At 39.2% G+C, this 26,048-nt stretch overlaps 1 protein-coding gene across 1 annotated transcript; it reads right to left on the reverse strand.

The window, feature by feature from the left end:
- Nucleotides 1-14,323: 14,323 nt before the first annotated feature.
- mmp16b (matrix metallopeptidase 16b (membrane-inserted)) lies at nucleotides 14,324-25,673 on the reverse strand. The gene is made up of 10 exons (XM_053329378.1): nucleotides 25,623-25,673; nucleotides 23,573-23,721; nucleotides 22,635-22,751; nucleotides 21,208-21,512; nucleotides 18,869-19,030; nucleotides 18,220-18,437; nucleotides 17,982-18,120; nucleotides 16,950-17,100; nucleotides 15,433-15,548; nucleotides 14,324-14,685 (listed from the first exon to the last, which is right to left on the reverse strand). The coding sequence occupies exons 2-10, from the start codon at nucleotides 23,674-23,676 to the stop codon at nucleotides 14,324-14,326; spliced, it is 1,674 nt and encodes a 557-aa protein (XP_053185353.1). The 5' UTR covers nucleotides 23,677-23,721; nucleotides 25,623-25,673.
- Nucleotides 25,674-26,048: the final 375 nt, after the last annotated feature.

A 26,048-nucleotide genomic window follows, 5' to 3' on the forward strand; every position in this document is an offset into this window, starting at 1 on the left:
CTACAGTCTGGTCTCATTGATCCACATTTGCATCTCAACAAAGAACTAATGGATCAGCTGATTCCTGAATGACCATCAGGATGCCTACCATATCAGTGAAAAATAATTCAATGACTTCATGGACATCATTTGTTATTCATGTGGTCTCTGTGAGCTATATGCATAGATACACACACACACACACACACACACGTTTTTACTACCTCGTGAGGACTCCTGACCGGATGATGTACTGTGGGGTCCAGCCTTTCTAAAGGGTCTAGAGACATAATTTTAACTCCTAAATTTTTCATAATTCTTTTTGAACAAAAGAATGACTTGAAATATCAATAACTCTCACATAAATTTGGAACCTGAATTTTGCCCCCCTCATTGGGACCCGTAATGCTAACGTCTATTAGCATACAACTGACAACACTGTTGACCACAGTACAATTAATATTCAGTATTTGAACAAATGTTGGATTGAAATCCTAACCCTGATCTTAACCCTAACCATTAACACTGCATCTAATAATCTAGTTAGCCAGGGGGTTAATTGCTAAGCTAATATGCTAATACGAAGCTAACATGCTAATATACACACTTACACACTTTGTCAGGAAAAGGTCCCCACTGAGGAAATTTGTGCACTGCAGTACCGTGTGTGAACTCTGGGGTTCACACAAAGTCAGGAAATACAACCCTGTGGGTACCTTTTTAAAAAAAAAAAAAACTGCACCAAGCATATCAGGAGGCTGTTTGCTATTGATTCCAATGCTCGTGCCCGTGGGGACCAGGAGTCAGTCCTCACATGAAAAATCGGTCTCCACGGGTTAATAAAATGTCAGGTTTCGGTCCCCACCAGGATAGAAAAACGCACGCACACACACACACATACACACACACACACACACACACACTTACACACAGACAAGACATAAAACATGTGAAACACTGGTTAGAGCAAGGCCCAAATCAGCTGCAGTAACACATTACTCTAATTTCAGAATACCAACAGGGATGATTTACTTTTGGTCTGTGTCCTGCAATTTAAAAAAATGACACTGAATGGATTTAAATTGATAATTAAACCTTAAAATGAACTGTTATTATAAACAGCCAAATCTACTGACAACTGGCTCATTGTGGGGTGCGTGTTTAGTTCATTTGCTTCTTTACTACCTTACTCTGTTGGAGGACTTTGGAAGCTGTGTATATGGGCGCATTTTGGGTCTCCCAAAGCAGGGCTGATAACACTAACTAATCAGATGAGAATGGATAGAGCAACCTCCCCTGATACAGAGAAACTGGGGCCTTCTCCTGCTGTCTGAGTTTTCACACCAGACAGCAGTACAGAGGATCCAGCCTTCTTGGATTCTAGTGGGAATATAAATACATTTGTAATAAAACATGGATACATTCTACTTTTCCTGTATGTACCGGTAGATGCTTTTTTATGTTTTATTTTTTAGAATTTACCAACAGTTGATCTTAGAAAACCAACTAACACTGATGTCAGAGGACAGATTTTTGCTGATTTTTTTCAGCCTTATTATTACCTTCTTCACTTGTATGGTCACCTCCTTACTCCTCATACTGACAGACAACTCCACCTCAATATATATAAGAATGATTTTAATCAACTCTGAGCCACATGTAAGCTCTTTTGTGCATGAAGTAATATTGAAACTACATGCAAGCAAGAAACCAACCAACAAACACACCAATAGCCAAGTGTCTGTGAGCACAAAAGTTCTTCCCATATAGGTGTAAACCCATTTTAATTAAAGCTGAGACTAATGTAGTATCAATATATTTCAAATTGAATGTACTGAACCTGAAGAATCAAAATGTTTAAATGCCCAAATTCTTACTAATTAGACCGTATGTCATGTGAAAGAATGCATTTGTGATTTAGTAACACAAGTTTTCTAAATACAGTAAATGATTCTTTACTGCAATATTTGATGTAACTGTATAGTAACATTTGATCAAAGCTGCCCCTGCACAGGTTTTTCTGACTTTAAACCTTCACACCTTTGCATCCCACAGCTGTATTTCTTACTCTTTTTGCTTTGTGTGATTTTACAAAAAGTCAGATTATTTATATGTCTGCAAACACATCAAAAACAGACTTTCCTTCATCCTGAAAAAGCGTGAGGATTATTTGTTTATTTGTAGGGAACAATGCACATTAATCAACAATGACATTTCAACATCATTGTACATGAGCTGGGGTTCGTTTAACAGCTAATTAACGCCTATAGTTTCCAACACAAAGAGCCAGTACTCAGAGCCTGCAGTTGTATTAATTTCTTTTAACAAATTGTACATTGTATGCAATAGTTGTGTAAAAAGTGGAAATAACTGTGTGGGGAGAGAACCAGAAATCAATCAAGTTAAGTGGATGCATTTGCAGTCTTTGATGACAGTTGGTAGAGGAGTGTTTAGCATTTGTGAATTTCCACATCTGCATGCAAGTTGCCCCACTTCAATCCAGACCATGATTTATCAGTTTACCAATATCTGGCATGAAAACCCTGCCTTCAAATGATTAATGTTGTGTAGGTAAGGAGAGAGCAGCAGTACAGCAACTTCTTCAATTTCATTTTGTCCAAACTATTTGGAAATTTCAGAAAACAAGAAGAGGAGGAAAATCCAAAATCACACACAAGACAGTATAATGCAACTGCAGCTTTTTATTGGTATCTTTTTTTCAATCTTCAGGCAGAGATGCATCAAGATATTCATATTTGTTAGTATAAATGATCAGTGATAGCTACACATAACGGGGAAAAACTAAATCAAGCATAATTAATCTTGCAACCATTCGCCATCAAGAAGTTTCAACATTTAAGCTTTACAGGTGGCGAGTCCATAGCCCAGACAAGCCCATTCATTGGTCATCTCTATGAAGCCTGGTGATGAGGTGAGTCCACTCGCTAGATTAATTCATAAACACAAATGGATAGAAATTAGATCATTCCACATTCATGACTAACACTCCACAGCTCTCTAGATGGTACTGAATTGTATCTTGACAGCATACATGGGAATATAATTAACGTTTATAAAGAAATTCACCTGACAGCAGGTTGTAGAGGTTGCAGTAGTTGAGGCCATTATCAAGAAGGCTGGTGAATCCAAGAGAAGAGGATTGCGCCTTTTAAGTTAAGAGGGTCAAAAAAAGAAAAAGTACAAATGTTAAAAATGTATACTATAACTTAATGATGACTTTATTTGCAACAGACTTGTGAAGGCTTTACAAACTGATCATCTTTTTGAGTATATCTGTTTTTCTAATGTACAATATGTAATCAGACAACAAAGTTATTTGTTTTTATTAAAGTTAGATCAGTCATGTTGCATTAAATGAAATCACAGTACTCCAAAACATGGTTAAAAATGAGCATCACTGATACTTACACTCACACGGCATCTACCAGTCATTACAGTTGGTTTAAATTTAATGGTTATGTTCTCAGCCTGGAGGCCATCTGGTGAAGTGTGGTTGGCTTTGATAGATTTAGCAGTGGCGGACACCAGCTGGAACAGAAAATTATTTATCATTACAACATATGTATGTATATTTTTACACTGATGATAGAAGTTGGTAAATGTTTTTGTGTGCCTTTGAAACTGATATAATTTCTTGAATTTCTATGAAAAACAAGAAAATGGTTTCTTACCGTATACTGACAATTCTCACAGCCAATCAGAGGGTTGTAGGCTTGAATCTGTCCAAGTAGTGTGGCGCTGACTTCAGCACAAGGTGTTGCAAAGAGCCTGGAAGAAGACAATTTGGACACATACATGTTTGAAATATGAAACTCAAATACAGAGACAAAAAATGACACTAACTCTGAACCGGATCAGCAATGCAAACTCACCAGAGTGTTCTGCAGAAGGCATGAGGGACAGGAATGGCTGAAGATCCAACCAGTGCTGCAATAAAAGCAGAAGCCAATAGCAGAGTCCTCATGGTCACAGTGAAGCAGGTTTCTTCCTCCTGTAGTGTAGCTGATGAGAGTGTGAGCTGGTTACTGGCCGATTTCCCTTTTAAACCCAATTCATACCAAACAGCAGGCTTGTCAGAAGGGCTTTGTAATGATGCTTGAAATTGATTCAGGAGTATGACTTGCAGGTCTTGAGATGATTGTTATTAATTAAACAGGAAAATGCTTCTCATTATGCAGTGGACAAACACTCAACAAAGTCATATTTTGGTTCTAATCAGGTAATCGCAGAGTATTATTTAATATAATTTGATATAAAAATCCATCTGAAAGTACATAAGGGAGCACTTTGTTTTATATTAAAGTGTCTGTTCACCCAAATTTGAGATCTTCTACACCACAAATTCCAAAACAAACATCTCAAAACTTGGGCAATTAAAACCAATAATATCTGCATAGCTTAGAACCACAAGAGATTTGTTTTTTGTTTTTTTGATTTGCCTTTTTGTATTTGGGTGATCAAACTCATTCATGGGTATTTCCTCCTCTTCTCTACAGTCTGGTCTCATTGATCCACATTTGCATTTCAACAAAGAACTAATGAGTCAGCTGATTTCTGAATGACCATCAGGCTGCCTACCATATTAGTGAAAAATAATTCAATGATTTCATGGACATCATTTGTTATTCATGTGGTCTCTATGAGCTATATGCATAGATACACACACACACACACACACACACACACACACACACACACACACACACACACACACACCGACAAGACATAAAACATGTGAAACACTGGTTAGAGCAAGGCCCAAATCAGCTGCAGTAACACATTACTCTAATTTCAGAATACCAACAGGGATGATTTACTTTTGGTCTGTGTTCTGCAATTTAAAAAAATACACTGATCGGATTTAAATTGATAATTAAATGTTAAAATAAACTGTTATTATAAACAGCCAAATATACTGACTACTGGCTCATTGTGGGGTGTGTGTTTAGTTCATTTGCTTCTTTACTACCTTACTCTGTTGGAGGACTTTGGAAGCTGTATATATGGGCGTATTTTGGGTCTCCCGAAGCAGGGCTCATAACACTAACTAATCAGATGAGAATGGACAGAGCAACCTCCCCTGATACAGAGAAACTGGGGCCTTCTCCTGCTGTCTGAGTGTTCACACCAGACAGCAGTTAAGAGGATCCAGCACTCTTGGATTCTAGTGGGAAGAGATGGAAAAGGTGCCACTTGGGACTTTATAACGAATACATATTCATAATAATTCCTCAGTAAGTTTTACTTTCTCATATAGATGAAGTGTCTTAAGGCTTATTTTGTCTATGGCAATACAGTCTGGGCAGTAAATATTTGGACAGTTATATTTTTTTTGTTTTTCAGGCTCTATATTATTTCACACACAAAATAAACACATTTGGAATAAAACATGGAAACATTCTACTTTTCCTGTATGTACCGGTAGATGCTTTTTTTATGTTTCATTTTTTAGAATTTACCAACAGTTGATTTTAGAAAACCAACTAACACTGATGTCAGAGGACAGATTTTTGGTGATTTTTTCAGCCTTATTATTACCTTTTTCACTTGTATGGTCACCTCCTTACTCCTCATAGTGACAGACAACTCCACCTCAATCTAAATAAGAATGATTTTAATCAACTCTGAGACACATGTAAGCTCTTTTGTGCATGAAGTAATATTGAAACTACATGCATTCAAGAAACCAACCAACAAGCACACCAATAGCCAAGTGTCTGTGGGCACAAAAGTTCTTTCCATATAGATGTAAACCCATTTTAATTAAAGCTGAGAATGATGTCGTATCAATATATTTCAAATTGAATGTCTGAACCTGAAGAATCAAAATGTGTAAATGCCCAAATATTTACTAATTGGACTGTATGTCATGTGAAAGAATGCATTTGGGATTTAGTAACACAAGTTTCCTAAATACAGTAAATGATTCTTTACTGCAATATTTGATGTAACTGTATTGTGACATTTGATCAAAGCTGCCCCTGCACAGGTTTTTCTGACCTTAAACTTCACACCTCTGACTTTTTGTAAAATCATACAAACCAAAAAGAGCAAGAAATACAGCTGTGGGATGCAAATTGTTTATATGTCTGCAAACACATCAGAAACAGACTTGCCTTCATCATGAAAAAGCTTGAGGATTATTTGTTTATTTGTAGGGAACAATGCACATTAATCAACAATGACATTTTAACATCATTGTACATGAGCTGGGGTTCATTTAACAGCTAATTAACGCCTATAGTTTCCAACACAAAGAGCCAGTACTCAGAGCCTGTAGTTGTATTAATTTCTTTTAACAAATTGTACATTGTATGCAATAGTTGTGTAAAAAGTGGAAATAACTGTGTGGGGAGAGAACCAGAAATCAATCAAGTTAAGTGAATGCATTTACAGTCTTTGATGACAGTTGGTAGAGAAGTGTTTAGTATTTGTGAATTTCCACATCTGCATGCAAGTTGCCCCACTTCAATCCACACCATGATTTATCAGTTTACCAGGATCTGGCATGAAAACCCTGCCTTCAAATGATGAATGTTATGTAGGTAAGGAGAGAGCGGCAGTACAGCAACTTCTTCCAAACTATTTGGAAATTTCAGAAAACAAGAAGAGGAGGAAAATCCAAAATCACACACAAGACAGTCTAATGCAACTGCAGCTTTTTATTGGTATCTTTTTTTCAATCTTCAAGCAGAGATGCATCAAGATATTCATATTTGTTAGTATAAATGATCAGTGATAGCTACACATAAGGGGGAAAAACTAAATCAAGCATAATTAATCTTGCAACCATTTGCCATCAAGAAGTTTCAACATTTAAGCTTTACAGGTGGCGAGTCCATAGCCCAGACAAGCCCATTCATTGGTCATCTCTATGAAGCCTGGTGATGAGGTGAGTCCACTCGCTAGATTAATTCACAAACACAAATGGATAGAAATTAGATCATTCCACATTCATGACTAACACTCCACAGCTCTCTAGATCGTACAGTACTGAATTGTATCTTGACAGCATACACGGGAAGATAATTAACGTTTATAAAGAAATGAAGTGATCCTGAATTCACCTGACAGCAGGTTGTAGAGGTTACAGTAGTTGAGGCCATTATCAAGAAGGCTGGTGAATCCAAGAGAAGAGGATTGTGCCTTTTAAGTTAAGAGGGTCAAAAAAAGAAAAAGTACAAATGTTAAAAATGTATACTATGACTTAATGATGACTTTATTTGCAACAGACTTGTGAAGGCTTTACAAAATGATCATCTTTTTGATGTACAATATGTAATCAGACCACAGAGTTATTAGTTTTAATTAAAGTTAGTTCAGTCATGTTGCATTAAATGAAATCACAGTACTCCAAAACATGGTTAAAAATGAGTGTCACTGATACTTACAGACACACGGCAGCTAGCGGTCATTACAGTTGGGTTAAATGTAATAGTTATGTTCTCAGCCTGGAGGCCATCTGGTGAAGTGTGGTTGGCTTTGATAGATTGAGCGGTGGTGGACACCAGCTGGAACAGAAAATGATTTATCATTACAATATATGTATGTATATTTTTTACACTGATGACAGATGTTGGTAAATGTTTTTTGTGTGTCTTTGAAACTGATATAATTTCTTGAATTTCTATGAAAAACAGGAAAATGGTTTCTTACCGTATACTGACAATTCTCACAGCCAATCAGAGGGTCGTAGGCTTGAATCTGTCCAAGTAGTGTGGCGCTGACTTCAGCACAAGGTGTTGCAAAGAGCCTGGAAGAAGACAATTTGGACACATACATGTTTGAAATATGAAACTCAAATACAAAGACACAAAATGACTAACTCTGAACCGGATCAGCAATGGAAACTCACCAGAGTGTTCTGCAGAAGGCATGATAGGGAACAGGAACAGGGAAAGGGACAGGAATGGCTGAAGATCCAACCATTGCTGCAATAAAAGCAGAAGCCAATAGCAGAGTCCTCATGGTCATAGTGAAGCAGGTTTCTTCCTCCTGTAGTGTAGCTGATGAGAGTGTGAGCTGGTTACTGGCTGATTTCTTTTTTAAATCCAATTTATACAAAACAGCAGGCTTGTCATAAGGGCTTTGTAATGATGCTTGAAATTGATTCAGGAGTAAGACTTACAGGTCTTGTGATGATTGTTATTAATTAAACAGGAAAATGCTTCTCATTGTGCAGTGGACAAACACTCAACAAAGTCACATTTTGGTTCTAATCAGGTAATCGCAGAGTATTATTTGATATAATTTTATATAAAAATCCATCTGAAAGTACATAAGGGAGCACTTTTTTATATTAAAGTGTTCACCCAAATTTGAGATCTTCTACACCACAAATTCCAAAACAAACATCTTCAAACTTGGGCATTTCAAACCAATAATATCTGCATAGCGTAGAACCACAAGATATTTGTTTTTTGTTTTTTTTTATTTGCCTTTTTGTATTTTGGTGATCCAACTCATTCATGGGTATTTCCTCCTCTTCTCTACAGTCTGGTCTCATTGATCCACATTTGCATCTCAACAAAGAACTAATGGGTCAGCTGATTTCTGAATGACCATCAGGATGCCTACCATATCAGTGAAAAATAATTCAATGATTTCATGGACATCATTTGTTATTCATGTGGACTCTGTGAGCTACAGTATATTCATAGGCACACACACACACACACACACACACACACACACACACACACACACACACACACACACACACACACACACACACACCTACTGATTCCTTGTACTGGGTTGTATAATCTGTAATTTCACAATGTTGTTTTATTGTTACGTTCTCTAGATGGGACAAGTTGACCTCTTTTGTATATTTAGTTTTTGGGTTTTTTTGAGGATTTGTTCTTGTGATGTCAACCATTTCTTAATTTTGTGAAAACTGTTCATGAACATGTGTAGAAGATTTGTTTGTTAATTTAGCTCTTTGTATGTTCAGCTACAGTTTGTAATACAGCATACAGTATGAAAGTTCTATTCAATCTCTAAGAAAGATTGAAACAAATAAATCAAATACACGTATAATTATGTTACCATATTTATAATAATTATTTTTAAACTATTTATGTGATTATAAATACTATGTCTATATAATGATATAATTAAAAACCCTTGTGTACCTCTATGGTTAAATTAGAAACACACAAATGTATAAATACATATAAATATAGCACATTTTACAAAGGACAGAAGGTGCAAATGTTTTGTGAGCTCAATCAATAAACTCACTTAAAAATGATATTTTTATTATTGCTTGACTAATGTTCACATATAATTATTTCTAGATATAACCCACCAGGCAATTCTGTGCCCCCATAAACCCAAACAACTGTGCCCAATTGGGTTTCCAGATACATAAAGATTATGAATAAATTTAATTAAATACAGAACATAAACATAAAATGCATGTAATGTAAGATTCATACTCAGATGTGAAATGAGTTTTTTACTGCCAAAAATTATGAATATCTCAATCCAGACTGCTGAATCATCAGAAGTACGATTTGTGGATGACTATTATGTTTCCTACCATGTAATTGAAGAATCCAGTGATTTCACGCAGGACAGCTACAGTTACTGAAACTACACAGACACACACTCATACACACACACACACACACACACACACACACACACACACACACACACACACACACACACACACACACACACACACACACACACACGCACACACACGCACACGCACACACACACACGCACACACACACACACACACACACACACACGCTCAGACATGTGAAGCCCCAGTTAACGGCTTTAATTTTCCAGACCAACCACATCTTTCCACATTAAATCTATAGGGAATTGTTCATTTTTCCAAGCTCCTCTTTTATAAAATCAGAAAGAATCCAGTTTAATATGTCGATATAACATTAAAACCTAATTGACTACCTATTCTCTACCTACTTTACTAACAGGTCAACATATTGTTACAGACTGGATAATGTGACACCTGTGTCATTAGGGGTTTGACAGGGATCCATGTGGGTCATGTCTACAGCTTCCATCATGGATCTGCTGAGTCTGTGCCTGTTCATGTAACCCAGTAACCCTGCTGATGAATGATAGAAGCCAGTGGTCTTGGCCACAAACTATCTGTTAAAGGAGATGATGGTCACACTTGAGATTCAGGAGGAGCAATGTTTTTTATTCTGGTTGTGTAAAAGTCAACCAGGCTTAAGAGGTTAAAGATATGAGATTCACTGTGCATCCATTCTTATAGTAAAATTTTTTTTGTGCAGTTTTCTGTGTGTTTTTACTTCAAAGAGAAAGTGAGAGATCAGCAATGAGACAATGAAACCCTTCAAAACAGTCAGCAACCTGCAACAATGAAGAAGGGGTCATGCATGCTAAGTTGTTCACTGTAAGGTCACCAATAGTAAGGACATTTCTATCAAGGCCTACAAAAAATGTATTCCAAATTATTTCTTCTAGATTTTCCTGTCACTGCTCATAGAAATCTGGCTTCCTTCATGCTAGTTGTACTGTTTCTATTTTGCTAAACTTTAATAATGAAATACAGCACAATGTTCTCCGTTGTTCTTTGCTTTGTCCACAGTAGAGAGTATAGAGTTGAATGTATCTTGAACAAGAATGATTCCAAGTTTTAAAATACATTTCTTTTCAATGTTGTATCTAAAAAAATCACTTTGTTGCACAAGGTTGTTTGGGTTGATGAATTATAAAACCTTTCAGTAGTGTCTGATTTGAATGTTTGTGTGAGGCCATGATACGAGGACACACTCATTATGCACTTGTTTTATTTACAACACACAGCATTTCTTTATCCATGAAATGGATGGATTGACAACAAAAATTATCCCAAGCAGACAGTATACACGCTGCCTTTATGTACATATGCAATATGTTTAGTTTTCATACATTATGCCTTGGACTATATAATGAATGTATCGGTGTATAAAATCTCCACTGCAGTCCTCTTCTCTGCCACACCCTTGCCTCTCTGTTGTATCAACAATCAGCCCCATCTACTTCCTTTAATGACACACCAAATTAGCCCTAATGCTTTGCAGCGTGTGTCAAGGCAGACAAAAGAAGAAAAAAAAAGTACTAAAGTCTGGAGATAAACAGGGACAGCTGGAAGAACAGAGACTTCCTGCTTGCACTCAGTCCACATCTGAAATGTCAGGTATTTCAAGTGATTTAAAAGACTGCTGTCAATGTGCAACCTTTTAAAGTTAGTGATTTTCCTCTAAAAGATGAAAAAACATTCACACCAGATGAACTATTTGTTGTTGAGGCAATAACAGGAAGGAGGGTTACATGATAACAGTGAGACTAGGAAAATAAATCATTGCATTTCAAACCCACTTTATTGACAGCTTCTTGCCCCTCAGTATGATGCAAGATTTGAGGTGCTGAGCACAGAGGAATAAATATGGCAATAAATACAGTACCAACTTTCCTCACTGGCTGCCTTTAATTCACACTGGATGGAGCCATCAGACCCTCACCACAAACACACAAACTGATAAGACACCACACACAACACTGAGCCGAAGGTTTTTGCGTCCACCTTAAATTACAGTGGTCATGGATCGACGTGGACTGATGTGTGCAGCAATTCAGCGCCGCCTCAGGAAAACGAAAGATGTTTCTCTCTTTAAAATGTGTACATTTTCTTTCATCAATTTGACAAGTTATCATCTTCTCCTCTGAAGATTGAAGCAGAAAGGACAGACTGGAAGCTAGTAATGTCACATGGTTTATAAAAGATGACAGCTGGATCAGCTAATTCAATGATCCGTCCCTTCATTCGACCATAATGAATAGCACAATAATGTCAGAATGATCCATGATCAACAACTATGAAAGTCATCTTAGTTTAACAATGGCATGCATTGCCTTTATGTTAAGTTTTATCGCTCACAATTGATGTTAAGATATACCAGCATTTAACAAAGGTTCACCTCATCAAACAATTCAGTGATTTTACCTTTCTTTAGAGAATTCATAGATAAGTACAATTCAAAATCTTAAATTCCTTCTCTGATATGTTATAAATCAGCATTGCCTTGATACCGATGGAAGATTATGTCCTGTACAGTTGATGTTTGACTTGACCACTTCAAGTAAAAGGGTAATAAAAACAAAGAGCACAAATATATTTTAAAAATAATTACATCATGAATGCTCACAGACACATCATCTGGCAACCTCGGCGAAACACCAAACGACCACATCATTACATGTATGGCAGGCGACCAAAGGCAATTGCAAAACAATAGGATCCAGGCTGTGTATTGCATTTATAATGCATTTACTGTATAATGCAATACACAGGGATAGAAAAAAGCTTCTGCTCAGCTTAGCTACATCTCACCTCAGATCGTAAGAGAGTTTTTCTTCGTTTATATGCTTTATTTCACAAAGATGTTTCTCAAACGTTGTTAATTAGAAAGTGTTGATCGTATGCTGTATGCTGTATGTATGATGTCATATGTAATATCATAGATTATGACATATATGTGTATGTTAGACATAATTTTGTTTGTTTTGGTTTTTCCAATATGCCTGTTAATTTCAACAATGTTAGTGTAGTTCTATAAATATTTGTTAGTCATTTTTCTAATGAAATATATGTGTAGGTTTTATATTATGGTAATTACAGTTCATAAAATAACCTGGTGCCATTATTACTGAACATTTTTTCTTATATCCAGAATTCATAAAACAGTTATTATGTTTATTTTTGCTGATTATTTCCTATTATTGTTTCTTCTTTATAACAACAATTTCACTTTTTATTTCTTCAATAGCTTTTGGTGAACTTGGTGAAAAGATGGAGCATTCTGGGCAATAGCACTGGCCACTGATACAAGGTTGATGGGTCTATGTATGTAATTAGAGATTCAAGGATGTTTTGTTTTTCTTGAGAAATATGTCTCATGGTAGGTCTTATATCCTCCTTTTTCTTTTCTCCCACTCTTCTCTGTGTGACTGTACTATGTGAAATATTATGTAAACTTACAAACCTTGTACAAAACAGAATATGGATTAGTAAAGCTTTTTAAAACGAAACGTATGGACTGACACTGTTTGAAGTATTAGTGTCCAAACTTGGTAGGGAAAAAAAGGGAGCTGTTCCTTAACTGACACTAGAGTATAGTACAGTACATATATAGTGTGGGTAATTATTCTCTTTCTCTTTCTCCTTCACACTCACACACACACACACACACACACACACGCACACACACACACAAACGCTCACACACGCACATGTGCTCACAACCAACCTTCCTTTTCTCTCTCGTACCCTCCGGTGAGGCAGTAATTGAAGGATGATAGCCTACTTGCCATCAGGTGTTAGCACAGTTTAGCACATTTTCAAGAGCAATAAACCCATTGTGGATCAAACTGTCCTCGACTACTGGTTTAGAAGTTGCATTATAGGCAATAATTAATGCCTTCATATGCTGTTTGTATTCTTACTGTGCCAGAGACACACAGAGAGAAAGAGAAGGGGGAGTATAAGCAATCTGTGATTAAGGCAGTCTCATAACTATTGCAGAGAGGTTTTTGGCCCCTGTTTTGGAGAAAGACTGCCACAACAGTCTTCAGTTCCGAGCTCGTACTGCTGCTTCCTATCCCCACAGATTACAGAGCAGACGGGTGGATATGAATAGAAATGGCAAAAGAAAAATCTGAGTATGATGCCATAATGTTCGATCCGCAGAGGAGGAACATCTCATCAAAAACATAATCGAGCAGTAATCCTCTTTGGAAGAAAAGGTCATATTTGGTCTGTGTATCAGTCCTCCAAACAATGAATAATCTTTTACAGGGACCCTTAATGTAAAAAAAGAAGAAAAAAAAGCACAGCTCAGGGGCGATTTAATTAAGAAACGCAAGAGAAGTAGAAGCCTATATCTAATTTGTCCACTGAAGTTAGTGCTAGGGGCTTTTTAAGTGGCGTGCAGAGACAAGGATAGACAAAGGTCCCACTTACAGTAGCTTAGCTCTGTCTCACTTAATTGAGTTCATTCCGAGATACAGAAAAAAGTCAAAGCAGATACATACATATTAGTTGGACATAGGAGATGTGGCTCCCACACTGTCATCAGTTGAGTTCTGCTGATCGTTTCGCTTCCTTGCCACTTGCACGTTAAGAGTTCGAGCAGTTTTAAAATCTGCCAACATGGCAATCTTCCTGTACTGTACCTTTACAGTGCTTCCAATTGCTGTGCTTAGGGTTTCAAGCAATAACTAGACCTTTATCAGAGCTTCACACCTCTCTCTATACAGTGCAGTAACAATCCCCTCAGACCCACTCCTGCATGGAGCGCTTGCAGTAAAGTATGTGGCGCTGCGTGCTCTTCCTCCTGAACTGGAAAACAGTGTAGAGAAGGACCATCATGCACAGCGCCAACACACAGGGGATAGCAATGGCCACTGCTTTCTCCGTGCCCCCAGCGCTGTCCAGTTTGATGACAACATCCACATCACCATTGTCATAGTGGCGCTCCTCTGCTATCGGAGGGTTCCAGTCCCAGTCGGGATCCGCAGGTAGACCATCACATCCCATGAAGTCCCTCAGAATGGATCTTGGGTAGCTAGGCTCTACACGAAGCAGCTGGTTGTTGAACTTCCAGTACTCTTTTCCCTTGTAAAAGTAGGTAAAGCCTGGATGGAGGGATTGTGAGAAACAAGAGTTAGTGATTATTTTTTATAAACAAAGACACCAACCATTCTTCAGTTGCTTACACCACCCCATAGCACAGTAAAGTAGTCAAATTAGTCTGTTATTGTCTTTCAGTCTCCATTTAAACAAAGATTCCATTACTGCTGTGTCAATTTTTTAAAAGGTGAAGACCATTTTGAACAAGAGAAACAAGAACAGCTGATAATATAATATTTTGAGAAAAATAGGGAGAAAACAGAAATTTACTGCTGACTGCAGCAGAGGTAATAATGAATCCTTATAAGGACTAATTCTTACCTAACTTATGCCATGTAAAAACACTATGCTTTGCTAATAACTGCTTGGAGTGTAGTGTATTGCAACAGCCGTGTATGCATTGAGTTTCTGTTTTCCATTGTTTATCACTCTCCTGTTATTCCTTTCACTGTATGCTGACCTCTAAGAAAATGAAACCAGAAAATTGCAGCACAAGTTGTTGCAAATGCTGTTCTGTCATCTTTTTATATTATTTCTGTCAAGTTGTTGCATTTGGGGCTTAAACAATCCTGACGCATACTCAACAACACAATCAAAACATCTCTCTGGCAAAAAGCTTTGCCAAGTTTGAAGGTGTTGCTCTTAAACTGAGATTGATCTTGTATAAGTGTCTAGCATCATATATCTTTGTTTGTGAAACTACTTGGCAGCAATCTCACTAACTGGTTATATAGTCAGTAAAGTTGGCATACCGTTGGCCTTATCTACAAAAGCCCCCTGTGGAGAGTCGGGAATGCCCTTCCAAATAGTGATGGGTTTGGGATAACCTGGGTCCATGGTCCTCATGTCCTCATTGTACCTCCAGTATCTACAACAGGAGACAGAAATAGACAGTCAGTACAGATCCAAGGTTTATGAGCGCAAGTAGTTAGTGACATGTACCACCTCTGAGGCCAACCCATGTGTATATGATACTGTCCATTATCTTTAACACAGTACTTCAGTGCAAGACAATTTTGAGTTGGATTTAAAAGGCGGATTATTTTATTTTTCATATAACCCAGCTAAAAAAGTCAACTCAGCTCAGAGGATGTTATTTTCAGACTAGAAGACAAGGACAAAAATATCAAAGATGTCAAAATCTGACATTGCACTGGATATCTGTACATTGTGTTTACAGTGACAATCTGTACCTCACAGCCAGTCAGTCTTCACTCTCTATCTGACCAAGTAATTATCAGCAACTGACTTAATTCACATGACCAATGAAAGTGATCAATCAATCATCCATACTGCATTTATCTGCAGCACGGATCTGTTGTTGTGATTGATCTGCTTTTCATACACTGGCGCCCACACACATAAATCATGCTACACAGTGTCATTTCTTCAGATTAGAACAAACACCACCTTGTCACACAGAGGGGGAGAGATAAAATCATGCTTCAGACGATGGAGTCTGAACGTCCCATTTGTCATGATGTGCAGCAGCAGGTTGAAGGATGACAGTACCATGACAAAGCATTTTGTCAGCTTTCACCACAGGATACCCTGACCTCTTAGGGTATGATTTATCATGACAGCTGAACAAACACGTGAGTCACACTGGCATACTCTCAAACTTTAAGACCCCAACAACACACATAGATGCATAAACAACAGATTCTCTGATTTTACCAGCTTCAGATCACCAACTACTGTACAACCAAGAATAACGCCAAAAATATATACAACGTAATGTAAATACTTGATTGAAAAGCATTTAAACTTTATAATAATATTATCACCATCAAAACCATTGCTAACATTGAGCCATACTGGGTTGAATGCCAATAAGCAGCATTCGTCAGCTGTAAAAAGCGGCAATCGCCATTTTCAAACTTGTGGCAGCTTACAGAGCGCCAAGGATGCCAAAGAATCCATGCCAACATTGAAGAGGCATTGATAAACAAACCTGTGAAACTATTTAATATTTCAAAAGAGAACAGTCCTATAACTATGTTGAAGAAACAATTACATTGATAAAGAGGAACTGATGAAAATGAGCCTCTAGGAATCCTACATACTTCATTAAACTTAGAAACCTAAAATATAAAATTACTATATTTGGTTAAAAGGAGACAATTTATCATCAAAACAGAAGAATGGATATTTAAGACATCTGAGGTTTTCAGAGTAGTCGTTTCTGCTCTGAGAGATTCCAGTTCTGCCCGACTGTTTGTTATTAACTTCATAACAGATAAAGTACTAATAATCTTTCCACAGAGACCTGTCTCCTTTGAAGAAGTAGGTTTTTGCGACATCCTCCCACCAGACAGCTGTCTCGATACTCTGAGTGGGCATGCCGCTCCCGAACAACGAGATATCCTGAGGGTACGAAGGCTGGAGAGTTGTGTCCTTGAAGACCCAGAAACGGTTTCCTAAAATAAACACATAAAGTTAGGCAGCTCTAGGACAAAGACGTTATCATAAATATGACCTCAAAAATGGTGCTAGACGAAAGACCGCCGGCTCTCTGCTCATTCAAGCTTTCTGTGTAGGTTTTTTTGCAAGTGAGTCTATTTATTTCTCTTCATGTGATATCAAAGGTCAGATGTATCATCTCGTTACAAATACAAAATGTCTGCACAACAGAAAATCTATGCAGTGTTTTCTATAATACAATCAACAGCAAGATGATGCTCTGAAGGCAACTCCACTGAGACTTGTTTTGAGTTTTATTGAAGCTATTGTTGCATTTGATTCAGTTTGATCATCAGTGCCTCAGGCAGAGTGAGGAGAGCTGGTGTGGTGGTGTGCTCACAGAAAGTAGCTAGACACACACACACACACACACACACACACACACACACACACACACACACACACACACACACACACACACACAAACATACACACAAACATATACACACAGACATGCACGCACAAACAAACATACACACAAATGCACACACACACGCAAGCACACACACACACACACACACACACACACACACACAGTTAAGTCCCCCTGAGTGAATAAATAAAGCATGAGGCACTCTGATCCTACTGGGTGACAGATGTCATGTTAATCTGCCTGATGGACAGACAGCTGTACCGGACCTGCACCTGTTCTGCTACCATACAGAACACTAAACAACCACTTGGCATGTTACTGCCACCCGTTATCAATCAGCAAAAAAGGGTGACACAAGTGGTAGAAAAAAAAACACTGCTTCACAGTGCTACTAGGGATACGATAATGTGGCCAAAACTCCACACAAAAAAGTAAAAAAAGGAATGAAAATCTCTTTTTTATTACCTTTGAAAAACACAAATTTTCCTTCGCTGTTTTCGTAGACGGCATCAATTTTGGGAGGCAAGCCTTTCCAGAAGTAATTGATCAGCATCGGGTAGCCAGGGACTACTGAGTTATCCCGTACTCTCCAGAACCACTGGTCCTATAGAAATGGACATGGTGCAATCATCATCACTCTTGTCATCATCAAACTGCTTTAAGACCTGCATCCATGTTTACTCCTGCTGATGACCAATTTTACCTTAAACACAAAAAGCTCCTGTCGGAGGATGGCCAGGGTGTTGAAGCCTCCGTCACAGATGTTGGGTTTGGAGTTGGGGTTGGAGGGCTTAGCCCCCTGTGGAGGGCGGTGAGGCCTGGCATGGCGGTCATGCTTGCGGGGGTCTGAGGGAAGATGGAAGCGAGGAGGAGGGACTGTAGGTGGGGGCCTGGTAGGCTGTGGGGCTCTATCTGGTGGACCTAAAGAGACGAAAACAGAATGTATTTCATCTTTCTTCCATTGTCTCTATTTTTTACCAAGTCACCTTTAATTTTGGCACAGATGATTTGGCCTATTTGGAGCTCTGCTAGCTGACTCATGCGGTTGCCAGGCCTCTTTAACAGCTGACAAATGCTGCTTATTGGCATTCAACCTAATACAATATTATACTGTAGTGGGAATTGTAATAGAGATTATGTTACTTGAGGCCTAAATTCATTTTCTAAAATTAGAATTGTGTGATATAGCTTCAAAACAACTATTGGATCAATAGAATAAATGTGTGACATTGTGAAGTGTTTTTCTTACTGTCTAAAATTTACAGACAAAGATATGAGTTCATTTGTTCAACTTCAATATCTTCTAGGCTATAAAGACTAAAGTGAGAGACAAATGTGTGATTGAGGGTTACCATAGATTTTCTGGATGCCCTGTAGGTCATCATGAGGTAGTTTGAAGTTCTCTGTGTCCATGTACTGGTAGAAAGGAGCCATGATAGCAGTGGGATCGTTGGAGTGCTCCAGACCGAGGGCATGACCCAGCTCATGAACAGCAACCAAGAACAGGTCGTTACCTGAAAAGGAGACAAGGACAGCTTTACTAAAAGTGCAAAAACAATCATATAATCATAACTATAAACCTTGAGGGTTTTTTTTCACCTGACAATGTACCCTTAGAATTTCCCATAACTTTTTGACATTTTATAAACAAAATTCTTAATAATGGCAAATGATCGGTAGATTAGTCAACAATGAAAACAATCATTAGTTTCAGCATTCGGGTTCAGAGTAACTCAATCCATTAAGCTATTATTGTGCAATGCTGTGCAAGTAAAGATTACTTGGGTAAATTGCTGAGCATGAGCACTTTTTCTTTTTTGCTCCATAAGAGAAGATAAGCCACATGTGAGCCACAGAGAGTAGAGATACACATTCACATTTTTGCCCGAGGCAAGAGAAAACACGTTCATACAAAGCACCTGAACACATTTCTACATTACATCCGGTTTGCTGTCACAATTATATGACATCACACAATATGCACTAGATGACGCCTCCACCGGATGACGTTGCCACAGCAACCTGTCAGATTGGTCAATAATGTGGCCCAGTCTGATTTGAGAAGGAATCAGATTTGAATCAGATTTGCCTGCAGTCTGAACGCAGCCTTAAGTGTCAACCTGATTTAGAAAGAAGTACAGTATTTAAGTACAGCTTGTGACTGAAGCTGTCCCCAGGAGATTGTTGCCCTTTAAAACATGATATCCACTCCTGCCAGAAGCACAGTACAGAACAACCACTGACCCTCAGCCAGCAGCTAAAAGGTTACACCTCCCCCTCCTCCATTTATCTAACACATCCAGCCACTTCCACGTAACCAAAAATGTCCCATAAGGACTCCCAAGAGGCAGACCAGGGCTACCATTAGTGCACATGTCAACATGCAACATTTATAATTACACCGCTGTGAAAGCCCATTGAAGGTAGCACAGCTTTCCAGATACATAAGCTTTTCTGAATCGGCCACAGCACTCCACATGGATAACTATGGGACATTGCACAAGGGTGAACATGAATTTGACTTTGGAGTCTGAGACAATTATCATTGGAGGAAGAGAACAAAAGAAAGAAAAGGAGGGGAACTGATGGGTGGCAAGCAGCTTCCCAGAACAAACACAATGTGAGTTGTAACCCTCCTTTCCCGCTAATGGGAGGATAGAAAGGTGATGTGTGGCACATGGGTATTAGCAAAGCAGCCTGATGGTGCTCTGACAAGCCTGGCACCCTGTAGGTAGCATAATTAAAGTGTGTGTGGATGCATGGTGAAGAAAGGCTGATCTAATCTCCCTCTCTGGGCAGCTGCAGTGCCCAGCCAAAATCTACACTGGCTGTGTGACCCACATTACATGTTATGTAGGCCACTGTTCTGTATTATAACTTAAAATAAACTAAACTAGCCTGTTCTTACATAACAAAACATGAAAGACACGACAAGACACGACAAGACACGACATGACACGACATGACACAACATGACATAACAATGACATAACATAACATAACATAACATAACATAAGACAACACAACGTAACACACATGATATCACATGACATGACATGACGTAATGTTTCAGTTTTGTTAAAGTGATGGTATTTATCTGTTACTTGTCTGCAGATGTCCATACCACTGAGCTACATCCATTTCACAGAAAAACAGAATAGCCATAATCATGTGATGGCAACCAATGTCTTAAAATAGCAGGGCTTTCTATCCTGTCATCTGAAGAGCTTATTATGCAGAAAAAAACATCAAAATCCTGACAGATGGGGTGATGCTTCTTTACAGAGCACAGCCCGATCAAAGACATTTCTGAATTCTTTGTCTTTGGTTAAGCATCCCTCATGCCCTGCCCTGTGATACCATCTCTGTCATATCACCCTGCTGCCTAGCCATCTCTGTTTCCATTATTTGCTTTCCATCAATCCTTATCTTGCTCCAACCAATGACTGAGCTTTTTTCTGCTTTCTTCAATCCTTCCACATGCCTTACTTGTTTACTTACCTCAATCTTACTTTTTTCCATTTTTTTCCTTTCTTTGCTATTCTTAATCTCTTCCTTTAATAGTTTTCTTTCCACTGTCCTGCTCTAGCTTTTCATGCTTTCCTTGCTCATTTATTCATGGAACGTTGTCATCTTCTCTTACTCTTTATCTATGGATTCAGGTTTACATCCATTTTCTCATCCACTTACCATCATGGTTTGGGTTGCCAAGGGTCCAGGGCTCATCTGAGTCAAAGTGCGTGTCCCCTCCTATGCCCGGGCCTGGGAAATAGGCGTGTGCAAGGAATCCCCCCTCCCCGTCAAAAGGTGAGCTGTCTCCATGAAAACCCGAAGCAAAGATGATGGTGATGTCCACTTCACGCCTGCCAGTCTCCAGGGCACTGTATGGAACAGCCTCAAAGCGTAGGGGAGTCACACCCTGCCACACGTCAAACGCCCGCCGAATGGCATCGTGTGTCTCCCTGGCGCCCACCTTTGGTGTGACATTTTTTATGCTGCAGGAGGAAAATAAGTAATTGAGATAGGCATTATCAGGTTGAGAAAATGATCTGCAGGTTGTAATAAAATAAATATAATGTAAATGGTGCAACAATCATACACACACACACATAGTTTGAAACTGCTGTGAACAAAATAAAATAGACAACTCCATGCCTCGTTATCCCATTAATTTTGAGTTTTACTTCTCAAAATGAGGAGACACTGAAAAGAAGTTCTACTTGACACAACTATTTCAAGCCCGGCAGCTTTCACTGAACTTTTAACACAGCAGTCGTTATCAGTCCCTGGCAGGCAGAGAGGAATGGGAAATCTTCTCTCTCTTGCCACTCATTTTCATGAATAAAGTGCAGTCAGCAGCAGCACTGGCTCAGCACTGATTGACATTCCATTAGGAGAGGTGGCTCATCAATTCAAATTCGGGGAGGAAGGAAGGATTTGAATAAATTGACAGTGTTATCGTCAATTACTGCTGTAACCTGTCAATTTGCAGTTGTGCCGGGGACCCGTTTATCAGTCCTCCTCAGAACCCATTAAAAACTGGAGCTTAATCAGGAGAGATAAGATGAGAGTTTTAATATTTCTGCTGAGATTACAGACAATTTACTTTCAGGATTTTAAACAGTTTTACTGTAAAGGCACAAAAGGAAAGCCTTCAATCTTCATGCTACTCAGCTAAAACTGTTTGTTTTGCTTTATGAAAAGGAAAGAATAAATTAGAAAAACTGGGTTTAAAAAAAACCTGCCTGATTCCATTTTTCATTTTTCCAGTAAGCTATTTATGCACTGGAAAGTATACATACTCACAGCACACATGGGCAAATGTATGTGTTAATCTAAGTGTTTCTAAATGTGCGATATTGACTATGTTGTGTTTGTGTGTGTGTGTGTGTGTGTGTGTGTGTGTGTGTGTGTGTATGTGTGTGGTATGCCCCCTCATATGTGACGTCTTTGTGCAGTCTCTATGACAACACAATGCATGTGATCCCAGGTGGTTGAAGAGGAGGAGATGAGAGACAGAGAGGAGCTGAGAAAATTAACACTGGCACGTCTGAACTCTACAATAAGTGCAGCTAAACTCAATGGTCGTTATGACAACTGCTTCCACTGTCTCTCACCTGTAGGTGATGTGCGTACGCTGCCACTTCTGTCCTGTCAGCGCATATCTCCGCTTCCGTGACTTCGAAGCACTTTTGAAATTGTCTGGAACTCCACAGCGAGGTTTTTGCATCCAACTTTAAACAGTTAAGACGAGGAAGTAAAAGAGGAAGTGTAAGAGAAGAGAAGAGAAGAGAAGAGAAGAGAAGAGAAGAGAAGAGAAGAGAAGAGAAGAGAAGAGAAGAGAAGAGAAGAGAAGAGAAGAAATGAGGAGAGGAGAGGAGAGGAGAGAAGAGAAGAAATGAGGAGAGGAGAGGAGAGGAGAGGAGAAGAGAAGAGAAGAGAAGAGAAGAGAAGAGAAGAGAAGAGAAGAGAAGAGAAGAGAAGAGAAGAGAAGAGAAGAAGGTGAATCAAGTTTGCTGACTCAAATTCGGGAGGCAACCATCTTCACAAAACAACATGAAGCAGTGAAGTGAACTCAGTAGTTCTCTTCCTGACAGGTGCCAACGTATCACAGCATAAAAATGAGGGAGTGTTGTGCAGACTACAACTAAACTACAGTTACTATCAGATGGAGCAGTACCTGAATGAGGGTTTGATTGGAAATCAAAGGTTTCTCATTCATACCACATCAGAATATCACAAGTACAATAACACACACGATACAAAGGCAAAACATTAATTCTCACCTCAGCGTGATATCACTGCATCATGCAAAATGAGAAGAAGGAAAAGTGTTAAAACCTTCACCCGAGGTTCTTGTAAGCGAGGTGATGGCGGGTGAAGTTAACATCTTCTATTTCTGTACTTCACTAATAGTTTGAAATATTAATAGCCATCTCTTCCAGATTTTAAATAAATCTTTTTGCATTTGTATTATATGAGGTCAACGGCATAATCAAAGAGCATGTTCACCTCAGCATGTCTGTGGCACATGTGTGTGTGTTTGTGTACTCACTCCTTAGTTCTTTCATCCAGTGTCCCTGTGACATTGAGACCATAAACGCGCTGCATGGCAGCAATGGCTGAGTGCATGGTTTGGGCCGAGCGCAGGACGGACATTCCCGGTTCTGTGCGGGGAAGGTATCCATACCTCTGTAGCCATCCCTAGCAGGAGGAAACAAAAAGAAAGATTTGTGGTCTTTTAAGACTTGTTTTAAACTGTTTGCCTTTACTAGAAAACTCACAGGAAAGAGAAAGAATCTAACTGTCCTCCTAACCACTAGGATGCACTTGCTTATTCAAAATAAACGAAAAAGTCATAATGTAAAGGGATAATGGGTTAATCACTATTAAAATGCTCACGTATTACCCAAGCTGTTGTGTTATGTTGTATTATTATTAAAAGTCAGCTCCCTTGTGTCTTTCCTTTGTCAGTAATTGTCACAATATATTATCTGTTTCAACAATTATATTTCACTTAACGCTAGGCTGTCTAGTAAACACACAGACATTCCTCCACTGCAGTTGTTAAGGGTGCTTTGATCAGGGGCACCACAACTATAGCTGTTTGATGAGTTACCCTACCCAGTTTTTCACAGCAAGAGTGGGTGAATCTGGCACATGTCCAACCACCAGCTTGCCTTTTCAACCTCTCGTCCACTGCTAATCCCATAATAAAAAGCAATAAGAATATGGCCATGCATCATTTATTCTGCATCTCACAAGAGGCTGAGTAGTTGCTAACAATCGCTATTATCAGCAGAAAACCAACGGCACAGAGAATGAGCTGCTGTTGTTACATTTATATTTAATATCACAGAGCGGATGGGATGTTTAGAAGCTTTAATTTGGTTCCTAATAGAAATGACATTCAATTGTTTGTGTTAATTGTCTATCCAGCAGTAGTTCAGGTTTAAATATGTCTGTGTTTGTTTGCTCAGAAATAAATCCAGCTGTTTGCATTTGAATTCCTGCTAGTGACCTTAGTCAGTGTTTGTGTCTTGCGGCTGCCGGCCAGTGAACATGTGCAGAACTACGGCCCTGCCTCTGCTCGCCCTACAAAGCAAGAGTGATAAAGTGGAGAGAGGTGAGACTGAGCATCATCCAGGGGTCACTGCCAGACTCAATCCTGATGCTGTAGGCCACGAGGTGCCCACGCTATCCAGAGCTATCCACACGCCAGCCAGCTGCCTCCCCATCACTGCAACACAGCCTGTGAGATATGCTCCAGCTAGCTAATCTGTCCATCCCTCCCCCTTCTGATCTATCCCTCTTTCTGCTGAGCTAAACGCCTTGTTTATCCCTTTTTTTTCCCTCCTCTCTCTCCTGTGGATGTGTTTCCAGTGTGTGTTGTGTTTGTCCAAAGGCACAGATCTCTCAGAGAGATATCAGGCAGATTTCAGTGAGCCATAAAATTGAATAATGATGTGTGTGTGTGTGTGTGTGTGTGTGTGTGTGTGTGTGTGTGTGTGTGTGTGTGTGTGTGTTTGTGTGATTGTCAGCCTCAGCATTTAATTTCTTCAGAGTGGTGGGAAGGGAGCCTGTGGTGAGGATGAAAGTGACATCAATTAATAAGGTACAAAAAAGTAAATCCTATTATGCAACTTGTGTCTGTAAATGTTTAATCTCCTCCAACACCATGATGCTGCCAAAGCATGTCTGACTTCATGCTGGCCTGTCACAAAACTATATCCAGCCATGAAAACATTGTGCTGTAAGGCATCTCTGACTGCTGATATAGACCTTTAGGTGCAATTATATCTGTGTTGCACATTTGGGATCAGTGGTCTGGATCACCTCAGCTCATGGACCGCAGTGTAATAACCTCAAATGAGCATCCTTCTGTTTCATTGCACCTTACAAATGAAGAATTCGCGACATTTTCGCCGTTCAGTGCGTGGGCCGTCCTGATAGGCTTACAATGTCTCCATGTTATGCGTTATGGTAATTGTACCCACGGATAACGTGGGGAGTCAATATATATGCTTTTCACGCTGAAACTGATGATGTGGAGGAGAGAGCACGGTCATTTATGACAGCCAGGGAGGGAAGGCCATATATCTTACCTCAACGCTGAACTGATGATCCTCCTCTCCGGATACTGCACACGAAATCCAAAGCAAAAAATGCAAGCAGAATGCTGCCGCGTAAAAACAATCCGATGGTTTTCTTTTACTGGAGGATACTAAGGTCATAATGACCTGTTTTTCCCGAGTGTTTATTAGAAGAAGCCGCCCGTCTGCTTTTGGCTCTTGTGTCAAATGAAAACCATCAGGTGAGCTGTCAAGGCAGATTCAGATGAAAACGAGAAAAAGACCCCGCGTTGTTATAAAATCCCGATGCTGGCATAAAATGTTCCGATGTCAAGCAGAGATAACGCGGCATGTTAGACCCGCTGCCCTCGCCATTCTTATTTACATCACGGGCTACATCTATCCAGCAGCATCAATGGCCATGTACAGTACCCAGTCTGCGCAAGATAGGCTCCCTCC

This window comes from Scomber japonicus, chromosome 12 (genome assembly GCF_027409825.1).
Source record: "Scomber japonicus isolate fScoJap1 chromosome 12, fScoJap1.pri, whole genome shotgun sequence".
In the NCBI taxonomy this organism is placed as follows: Eukaryota; Metazoa; Chordata; class Actinopteri; order Scombriformes; family Scombridae; genus Scomber; species Scomber japonicus.

Excerpts from the sequence above, each read along its gene's own strand:
- mmp16b (XM_053329378.1), bottom strand. The coding sequence starts at position 23,676 with ATGTCCGTCCTGCGCTCGGCCCAAACCATGCACTCAGCCATTGCTGCC. Across the intron at positions 19,031-21,207 it reads TGGCAACCCAAACCATGATG|GTAACGACCTGTTCTTGGTT; the intron begins GTAAGTGGATGA and ends TCTCCTTTTCAG. Across the intron at positions 17,101-17,981 it reads AAAATTTGTGTTTTTCAAAG|GAAACCGTTTCTGGGTCTTC; the intron begins GTAATAAAAAAG and ends TGTTTATTTTAG.